Source organism: Ipomoea nil, unplaced genomic scaffold (genome assembly GCF_001879475.1).
Source record: "Ipomoea nil cultivar Tokyo-kokei standard unplaced genomic scaffold, Asagao_1.1 scaffold2653, whole genome shotgun sequence".
Taxonomy (NCBI): Eukaryota; Viridiplantae; Streptophyta; class Magnoliopsida; order Solanales; family Convolvulaceae; genus Ipomoea; species Ipomoea nil.
In genome coordinates this window covers 1518593-1528861 of record NW_017619081.1, presented here as the reverse complement: position 1 = coordinate 1528861, position 10269 = coordinate 1518593, and the positions used below count along the sequence as shown (strand labels likewise).

Here is a 10269-nt window from a genome sequence, read left to right as displayed (position 1 = left end):
CGTATATTGATATACGCATTTTAAATTATATGTGCTGCACATGTTAAGTTATATATACACTCACACGCATGTTAAGTTATATATAGACTAATATTTAGCGATTCTTTGTTATTTTTATTTTGCGCGTGTAATGTGATTACACATTGGGAATATGCCTAGCCGTTTTGAAAGGCAAGTATTCGTATTAAAGTATCATACAATCCTTGGTTCCCAAGGAGTTCATTTAATGTAGAACTCTTGGTAGTGTAAACAAAATGATTAATATCAACGCATAAGGAAGGCCTCCAGCCTACATGTTATGAGATGCATGCAGTAAATTAACAAGAAAAAAATATATATTACATAGAATATGCCGAGTTTAAATCTGCATATAAACATTGAATGAGATGTTCGATTTCCAAGACAGTGGCTGCTGGTTATCTCTTGGTTTATTTGAATATTCAATCTGTATAAATAGCCGGCTTCTTCATGCGAAAAACCCTTCCCAAATCCAGGTCACTTTACTACCATTTCAAATCAGTGTTGGTCTTTCAAGATGCCTTCCATGTTCATTGCTGTCAAAAAATCAAGCCGGAACACCAGCTCAGGGCAATCAGGGTGAGAGCAGTACGGGTATACGAAGTGCCTGAGAAAAGGGGAGAGGGCCAGGCCAGTAAGAGCATGGAAGTATTGTTCCATGATGAAGGGGTACTGGTTTTTTGTTTCAAAAAATCATATTCATGCTATCTCCTAATCTAATGGTCTTTCAATGTGTATAATTTTTTTTTTTTTTGATTGGCAGGGAGACTACATTCATGCCAGCATTAGGAAAAAAGACATTGTAAAATATAGAAAAATATTACAAGAAGGGAAAGTTTTTGAAATCAAAAACTTCATGGCTTCTACAAATTACTATGTCTACAAGATTACAGAACATGACTTCCTGATCAAATTCAACTATAGAACACAAGTGAAGGAGATACATTCTAATGGGTTTCCTTTCAAAATGTTTCGGTTAAAGAGTTTCATTGCTTTGAAAGATCCTGCAGATGTTAATGACAAGGAACTGATTGGTACTAACTTTGCTTTTCTTATATTTGTTACTATCTTACTAAACTTAACTGCTAATATATTCCTAACATGTTTCTGTACTTTTTTCTAATTTTTTGGTAAATTGGCAGATGTGATTGGAAGGGTCAGTGTGATCTATAATCCTGTGGACAAGATTATAGGTGGAAAGGCAACCAAACTCATTGACTTTCAAATTGAAGACAATGCGTAAGTTTTTAAAAATGAACTTTGAATCAATTATAAACTGATGATGTGATTTTTTAATGTAATACTTCTTTTTTTCTGTTTGGAATCCAGTGACAACACCCTGACATGTACACTTTGGAATGGACATGTATATTCCCTTATGCCTTATTACAATAGTGATTCGAAAGAACCACTGATTGTAGTCATTCAGTGCTGTCGGGCTAAAGTTATTAGTGGTGAGTTTATCTATACTTTTCTGTTTAATATCTATTAATCAATCCAGCTTTTAGACTAATATATATCTGTATATTTTTTTTTTTGGCAGGTGAGGTTAGAATAACCCATTCATATGATGCTACGAAGCTTTGGTTCAATGAGGATTTTGAGGAATTCCAAGAGTTTATGTCAAAGTAAGTTCATCTTTTTTATTTGTCCTATTTGTTAGATTCATCTGTAATAATGTATACTCTATTATGTATTACAGATTTTAGAAAAACAAAATTGTTATTTTAACTGCTGTTTACTGTGTTCTAGAAAAAAAAGATATTATCTAAAATTCTATATATATTGTAATCTACATTTGTGACTTTAGTAGCATGTTGTACACTGTATATATTTTTCCAACTTTAGCAAACTACTAATCATAAAATTTGATAGCTATTTTCAGCAAAGTAAATAAGGCTAATAGGTTGTTTAAACACATTTGTTTTTGTGTTTTAGTCAAGTAAAAGTATGTGCATTCAGATTGTATAAAAGTTTCTAATATTTATGAAGGTTGAAAGCTAAAATACTCCAATGAGAAGTCTTAGTACTGGCACCCTACATTTAAACTCTACAGGCATTAGTGAGTTTAAAAATGCTTCTGTTATTGTCACTAACTGCCATGATCTTAAGAAGGTTAAAGAGGTAATCCACACACTCTGCTAGCTCTTCTTACTTTTATTTTAGTTCACTGATTTGGTTAATTGGTATATCTGCTTATAAAATGATGTGTATAGTATAGGATGGGGAATACTATGTAGCTGCTGAGATTTTGGGGTTAGAGTTTGAGGATGGTTGGTACTATTTATCATGCCTGGCACCGGGATGTAATAAGAAACTAAAAGAACAGGAAGGATCACTGATTTGTACTAAGTGTCACAAGCCTTGTATGATGGGTATAGTTAGATATAAAGTTGTTGTAATTGCTCTTGACAAAAGTGGAGATGCTCCACTATTGCTTTGGGATAGAGAAGTGGCAAAACTTGTGGGTATTCCTGCTTCGATTTTGTATGCAAAATACAAGGAGGTAATTTTTTCTTTTTGCCTATACAAAATTTAGTCTATACTTTTTAATGCAGTTTGTAATTTAGTATTTTATCACCTACCTAAACAGGTTGATGTTGAAGTGCCACCTGAGTTGGATGCTATAGTTGAAATGAAGATGCTATTTAAGATCAATTTTAAGCTGGCTCTAAAGAGGGGTCCCAATTACCCATTCAATGTTGTGAGGGTGGTCAGGGAAGAACACTTGCTGAAAACTTATATTGACATGTTTGTGGAGCATCAAGACCAAGACTTAATGTCTACGATGATTAAGGAGGAAACTAACACTGATGCAAATTCTGAAGTAAGAATTTCAAACCAACCGTCTTTAAAATGTTTTTTTTTTTATAATGAGGGTGACTAATTTGGTTTACTCCTTTTGTTAATAACAGAAAGACTCTAGTGGAGTGGAGGTTAATAGTCCTGCATCTGTCCACTCCTCACAAAAGGAAGGAGATGACAGTGCTGACAACTCTGGAGCTATTAAAAGGTCACTTTTGGATGAGTGTTCATCATCAAAAAGTATGAAGAAGTTGAAGGAATCAGAGATCAGAAAGGAAAAAATGTAGTACTGCAAATGGTTGTTTGTGAATGTTGTGACCCTGTTACTGTCCAGACCTATTGACTATTTTGACATTTTCTAATCCTGTGCTGTGATAATTATTCAACTTTAGTTTTTGTGATATTTTCTAAGTTTTAATTACTGTTTTTATGAGATTGCCAAACTGTTTATTACCATTGTGTTCCAATATCACGCATTTTAAATTGATATGTCGCGCATGTTAAATTCAAAGCATGTATGCGTCATTTTATATGCAAATTATTTCATAATCAAACAAACGCACTTTAAGTTTTGCAATCGCGTATACTAGACTAATTTTCAATGCAATGACTGAATAATTACGTTTTTATACATAAACCAACGCACATTAATGCAGAAGTCTTTGATTAAACCAACGCACATTACGTTTTTATACATAAACAAGCTCTCATGTCTGCCTCTGTTGTTGTTATTATTAATATATTATAATTAAAGTAATAGATGAGCCCAATGGCGAAATGGTAGAAGTCTTTGATTAAACTGATTCTGCTCAGGATTGAACCCCCTAAAGACTTGATCTTTTTATTATATTTTACTTGCATTTTTTTAATAAAATATAATAAACGCATCTTAGAATGATATTTCGCGCACTTTAATTGGTTTCCCGACGCACATTAAACTTTTGTATTTATTAATAAAATATAATAAACGCATCTTATAATGATATTTCGCGCACTTTAATTGATTTCCCGACGCACATTAAACTTTTGGATTTAAAAAATCTCTTATTTTGATGCAAATTAATTAAATTTATATTTACACGCATGTTGTTATTGTAGCTCGCGCATGTAACAGAGCAAAGCAAAGTACATTAAGTCTTTTATACCAATTCATATAATATTCAAAGATATTTGATGTCAGAACTTTAAGAGCACTTGTAGTTGGGGAAACGGATAACATTGAATGGTCATTCAATGCCTTAAAAAACGCACCCATTAGAGGATATCTTGAAAACTCTAATGTGTCTGTAAATCATGCAACATTCAAATCTCAAATCAGTGCATGTGACCAAGTTATTCACCTATATATAAATTAGAAGGAACAACACACAACTGAGTATCAGGTTATTGAAATGGCTATCTCTCACTTTTCCGCACGTACAGAAGAATCCTCATCATTTATTCCTCATCTTCTCTGTCATTTTCATCTTCCTCGCCCTCCAGCTTGTAGTGATTGTAACTAACTACAAAAACAACACATTCTAAACCTGAAGCATCATTTGTCATTCTCAGCTTCAAGCTCATCATCTAGTTTCCAAACAACATCCAAAGGCTGAGAGTTGAGCATTTGTGGGTGGCTGGTGATGTGTCGGATGCTACCGGAACCAGAAGAAATGTCTTCAAAGTACTAGAAGAAATAAATATGTGCACTCATTTATGTATGTATCATTTTTGTCTGCAGATTATTTCATAATCAAATAAACGCACTTTAAGTTTTGCAGTCGCGCATATTAGACTTATCTTTAACGCATCATATATTAACTAATAATTAAACGCACATTAGAGAAAGATAGTGTTAAATATTGCCTTTGTACGCATATTAAGCTTTAATGTCGCGCAAGTTAAATGTTAATCGACGCATGTAAAGACGTTGGCATTTACCACGGACCAAAGTTTCTATACATAAACCAACGCACATTCTGTTTCTGTATTACGCATATTAAGTTTTAATGTAGCGCACGTTAAAAGTGTAATCAACGCATATTAAGAATTAACTGCACGCAGGTAAAATAGTAATAACATGCACTTTAAGCTAGTAGCAATGATTGTTAAACACAAATCAGTGATAAAAACAAAAACTAGTAATAGCTGGACATTAAATTCAAGTATCTCAACTGTAAAAAGCGTTCTGAAATGAGTTAACTAAGCATTTGTGTTTCATATTTGCTATCTATTTTCGTTCTCGACTGTAAAGGCATTGAAAAAATAGTCTGCTATGCCTTTTTCTTACCCTTTTGCTTGTCCTTATTTTTGGGGTTAAGTGGGCAAGTCCTGGTGTCATGTTGATCTCCTCTAACACCACAAAAATTGCACCTCCTGCCCTTTTCTTTTTCCATTGCCAACTCCTTGCTGCTTTTGATACGTTTGCCGTTGCCCTTGTTCTTTGCATGTTTCGGTGGAAGTATATTGATCTCTGAAATCGCTATTGATCCACAAAAGGATTCTATAACAGTCTTTCTGCTGTGCTGAGGGGATAACTTTTCCTTTCTTGACATCAGCAGCTGTTTCTGTTCATTAATCACTTATGAAAATGCAGCCAATTGCTCCATGTTTGAACCTGCCAGATCCATACAACAGTGTATATCAGACCACACTTTGTTCAGCAACATCTTCTTTTCATCCTTTTGGTCCATTCTGATCATAAATGACACCATCTATTTCAAATGTAGCTTTTAAATATGCATCCTTAGTCCACCGATTAACCACGTACTTTAGAGGGATCTTTTCAAGGTCTCTAAAGACCACAAGTATGTGTCTACACAACAGTCCAACCATCTCAAACATCTTGCAACTGCATTTGGCCTCATGGTCATTTACATTCTGCACCACAGTAAATCTTTTGTTCTTTCCATCCATAATATCATAGTGCAACATTCCACCATATTCTCTAACACTCAACACCATACATTTGAAACAGGAGGCACATATTTCTTCCTGAACTTGATAGAAAACAGTAATGGTGTAGACGATTGAAGCGTGTTTTTCAATCCCCAGAGGCGTCTTCATATCTGGATTGTAGCCTTCATTGTCACTGTTGAGCTTTGCATTTGTGTTACGTTGTGATTTAAGAGCACTGTCAGAGTTCATCATGAATTCAACTAGGCTTGATTGGGGACCAGTAAAATGGTTGTACGTGTAGTTCTCACTTTCGGAACGAGAAGTTGTCCTGAGTAGACCCCCCATAAAGCCATCTCTAAAATACGTTGGGATCCAATGCTTTCTAGCCTCAAACATAGTTGTAAACCAATTGTGTTCGACTAAGTTGTACTTTTCCATGAGCTCTCTCCACTGCTTCTCAAAATCAGGAGGTTCCAAAGATGACGTCCAAACGATTGAGCTCAGTTTGTTCCTGAATTCCTCATCCTTGTTCAGCGTAGGACCCACCTTTCCCCAACTTTACACATGATGTGCCACATGCAATAACGATGCCTGGCTTGCTTGAAAACTGTTGGAATCGCCACTTTCATAGCTGGATCTTGATCGGTGACAATTATTCTTGGTTCTATACCCATTGCCTTTTTAAATTTTTCAAAGAGCCAAACATAAGACTCAATGTCTTCTTTCAACAGTAGTCCAGCACCGAATGTTATACATTTTTTATGGTTATCAACTCCGGTGAAGGGTGTAAAAACCAGTATTTGTGCATCAGCTCCCAATATGTATGCTCTGAGATCCCTTCTAACATTCTTAAAGTCAACTACAGTCGCCCCAACTTTAGAGTAATCCCCCACAATATAACTGTATAAACCGTGTTATTTTGATGCTCCAATATTTGCTTTAGCGCAATCGAGTATAAACTTCTGGTGAACACTGGAGATATTTCTATTTCCCTTTAGAAACTGCCTTGCCAGAACCGAAGACATGCCGTGATTATGTTTTTCAATAAAAGTTGTAACTTGGTACCCAGCTACTCCAATGTACTTAAATATAATCCTAGCTCTGCAACCAGTTCTGTTTGAAACCCTTCGCCGCTTTGGACGGGAAGGACCTTCCCCTGCATCTGCACTTGACTGCGAGTGACAATGTTGAGCTCCTGTATTCTTAAATCCTTCTCTATTGCAAACGATTTGCTTTTGAGTTTTTGTCCCGTCACGGTGCTGTAACGACGGAACTAGACCTAGTGTCAAACCCGACTTTGGCAGCATAATGATTGTAGAATTCAATACCAGCATCCAATGTTTTAAAAATCATGTCAACTGCTGGTTTGATTTCATCTTCACAGTGAGGAATCCAATACTGTGTCATTCCAGGAGATATGGTTAATGTATGACCATTGCTGCTGCTGCTGGGACTCAAACTGGGGTTGTTGGTAGATTGAAAGTCACTGGGAACTGTAACGTATAAGCATGAAGTTATGATTGTGTTGTTGCAAGCCTCTACGTGCGTAATGTGAACACTTAATATGCGTTAAGTTAATTAGATCATTGTTAATATGGCAGATTTATAAAATACAAGAGTATGTGCGGCAAGTGAGAAATTAACGTGCTTCAGGGTAATAGTTAACGTGCGCATGTTGAACAGTTAACATGCGTGAGTGTTTGTTAAAATATTATGTCATTACTTAACGTGCGTCAGAGAGTCTAGTAACATAACATGCGTCTAGAAAGGAATTAATGTGCGTGTGCTCAACGGATAAAATGTGTGAGGCAAACAGTAATATGTGCATTTTTAAAAATTATCATGCGGCTACCTAATCATCTACATGCGTAAGGCTCTAGGCTCGGATTAATTAAAGTAGCTCAGTAATTTGGTGGTTAAGTTGCATGCATGTAGTGCTTAATGTGCGTGTGATTAAGACAAGAATGATGTCAATACAAGAGCAGATAAAATTAATTCCAGAAAAGCGATCGAATTTGGGTAATACCTCGATCGAATTCTTCCATTGTTGTTCGGTTGACGTTTTTGATAGGTTTAGGGTTTATTTTGACGAATATGATATTGAACGACGAAGAGAATAGATCTTATTGCCAATTCCGTAGAGATCGTAAATTCGTCTGAGATTAGGAAATATCGAAGATTAGGAATCAATGGTGAATTTTGAAAACGCTCGAAGAAGAAGAAGAACAGATTTTCTTTTTTTTTTTTAATATAATCAAAAGGACAAAAATGCCCTTAATGAGCAATTCGCGCTTAATTTTTGCTGTTAATCTTATTCGTTCGATCAAGAGCTACGTGAGGCTTAGATTCAACCTTATTTTTCCCGGGAAGGAGTAAATGCACGGGAGCCCTTCCCTATATATATATATATATATATATATATATATATATATATATATATATATATATATATATATATATATATATATATATATATATATATATATATATATATATATATATATATATATATATATATATATCATAATCATATTCATTATTATTATTATTTTGTATAAGGGTATTTATGTCTTTAAAACCTATTCTATTTCTATTCCTTTAACCAACCGGAATACAATTACTAAAACCTATTCCTTCAGCCAACCAAACAACAGAATACAATTCCTATTCTATTCCTTACCTATTCCATTCCCAGTGGAATAGCATTCTTATTCCCTCCAAATTCATTCCGTGAACCAAACGTGTTGTAAGTCTTTTACCATCACGGATTCACGGCCATAATTGCTTGGTTCAAAATGCAACTTAATTAATAATGTTGAAAATGTTACTTATAAATAGTTATTTTGAGATATATTTTTAAATGAAATCTATTAGCGATTTTAATTAGGTTTAAGTGGATTTGAATTGTTCTAAATGAGGATATTAATTTCATATTTTTATAGACTCAAAATAGTCAATAGGTGATTGAGAATTAGTACGTTCTCAAAATTTACACATTCAATTGGCAAAAAACTGTTTTGTCAAGATGTGAAGCGGACAAAAGTATACAAGTATTTGGGACAACTTTAGGTAAGTTGGTCAAATAATTGGGTTGGTAATTACGAGGTTTCAAGTTTGACTTTCCATGAAAGTTGTTTATCTATTTTCTTGATTTGAACTAGTCAACTATAGGCAACTTAAACTAGTTTATTTGGCAAATTATATTGTGGACCGCGGTCCACAATGCATTGTGGTCCAGACATCAAATATACACTGCAGTTTCATTTCAACACAACTACAGTATCATTTTGATATAACTAATTAAGTTTCATTTCAACACAACTACAATATCATTTTGATATAACTATAGTTTCGCTGGACAATATATACTCAAGTATGTGAAATTGTTGTTCAGTTTTATTTTATATACACTGACGTTTCATTTCAACACAACTACAGTTTCATTTCATTTCAATTGCAGTTTCATTTGATAATATAATAAAAATAATACGTGAGACCGTGTTAGTATAGAAGATACACTATAGTGTCTGCCATTTTGGACCATGGTCCACAAAGCTTTGTGGACCGCGATCGACAGTATAATTGCTGAGTTTACTTCCTTGTAGTCCTTCGACAATTATGACCACAAGATGGGCTTCACCTAGAGCGTATCACCTTTAGGTAACGGCTGTTCGCTTTCTCGTAAATCAAAGTATATAAGTATTTGCATTTCTTAATTAACACAAGTATGAAATATATTTATTGAGTATATATATAGAGACTTCAATGACAAATATTTCAGGGACAAAGCATATCTATTTTAAAGAAAATGTATGCAACATTTGCTTCAATTACTTCCTCTAAGATAATACTCTCTTTTTCACATGTATCGAGTAAATTAGCTAATATGTTTCCAGATAGTAAGTCTAAGGATGCAATGTTGGAAATTTTTGCTGACATTTAAAGTGATTATTTTGTGGGATAATTTTCATCGGGGTCCATTGCAATTTAGATCGTGTTAAAGTAGATCCATGTTTTCTTAAATGAAATGTTTAATTTTATATATGATACACACAAAATAGGCTACAAATCATCTAATTGTAAGGTTCCGAAAAAAGAAGAACAAGAATTCTCAGGCTAATGTAGTTGAGTAAAGTAATAAAAAAGATGCTGAAATTATCCTCCGGCCATGATCACTGAGGTGAACCTAGTAAGCTCAAACAAATGATAATGTTGTTAGACTAAAATATCACATGCATCATAATTATGTGATTACAGGATCGACTAACCTCCAGCCATAGCTCTTTACACGGTTGCACGATCCGGACTGCTGCAGAGTATTTTGTCTCTCACTTTACTCAGCTCTCTCTAGATGGTGTATGAGGTATGTAATGTGAGCAGTGAGAGGACTAGTGACCTTATATAACCACTGGCCATCATTGTGGTTGATTGTCTTTAGGTCTCCTAAACCCTAAACGGACTCCTAATCATAATGGTAGTCTAGTTATTAGGTTATTAGTGTTGCACCACATATCAAATACTGAATATTATCATAACTCATCCTAATGTTATAATAATAGTAACGGATAA

At 34.4% G+C, this 10269-nt stretch overlaps 2 protein-coding genes across 2 annotated transcripts; one reads left to right on the top strand and one right to left on the bottom strand.

The window, feature by feature from the left end:
• The first annotated feature begins 468 nt into the window (after nucleotides 1-468).
• LOC109154701 lies at nucleotides 469-3110 on the top strand. Its single transcript, XM_019302436.1, has 10 exons — nucleotides 469-687; nucleotides 782-1052; nucleotides 1161-1257; nucleotides 1348-1472; nucleotides 1562-1566; nucleotides 1957-1966; nucleotides 2075-2142; nucleotides 2240-2524; nucleotides 2612-2845; nucleotides 2934-3110. The coding sequence occupies exons 1-10, from the start codon at nucleotides 469-471 to the stop codon at nucleotides 3108-3110; spliced, it is 1491 nt and encodes a 496-aa protein (XP_019157981.1).
• A 1150-nt stretch (nucleotides 3111-4260) lies between these two features.
• LOC109154700 (protein FAR1-RELATED SEQUENCE 1-like) lies at nucleotides 4261-9978 on the bottom strand. Its single transcript, XM_019302435.1, has 8 exons — nucleotides 9969-9978; nucleotides 7029-7193; nucleotides 6706-6979; nucleotides 6495-6600; nucleotides 6309-6377; nucleotides 5635-6246; nucleotides 5082-5369; nucleotides 4261-4389 (listed from the first exon to the last, which is right to left on the bottom strand). The coding sequence occupies exons 1-8, from the start codon at nucleotides 9976-9978 to the stop codon at nucleotides 4261-4263; spliced, it is 1653 nt and encodes a 550-aa protein (XP_019157980.1).
• Nucleotides 9979-10269: the final 291 nt, after the last annotated feature.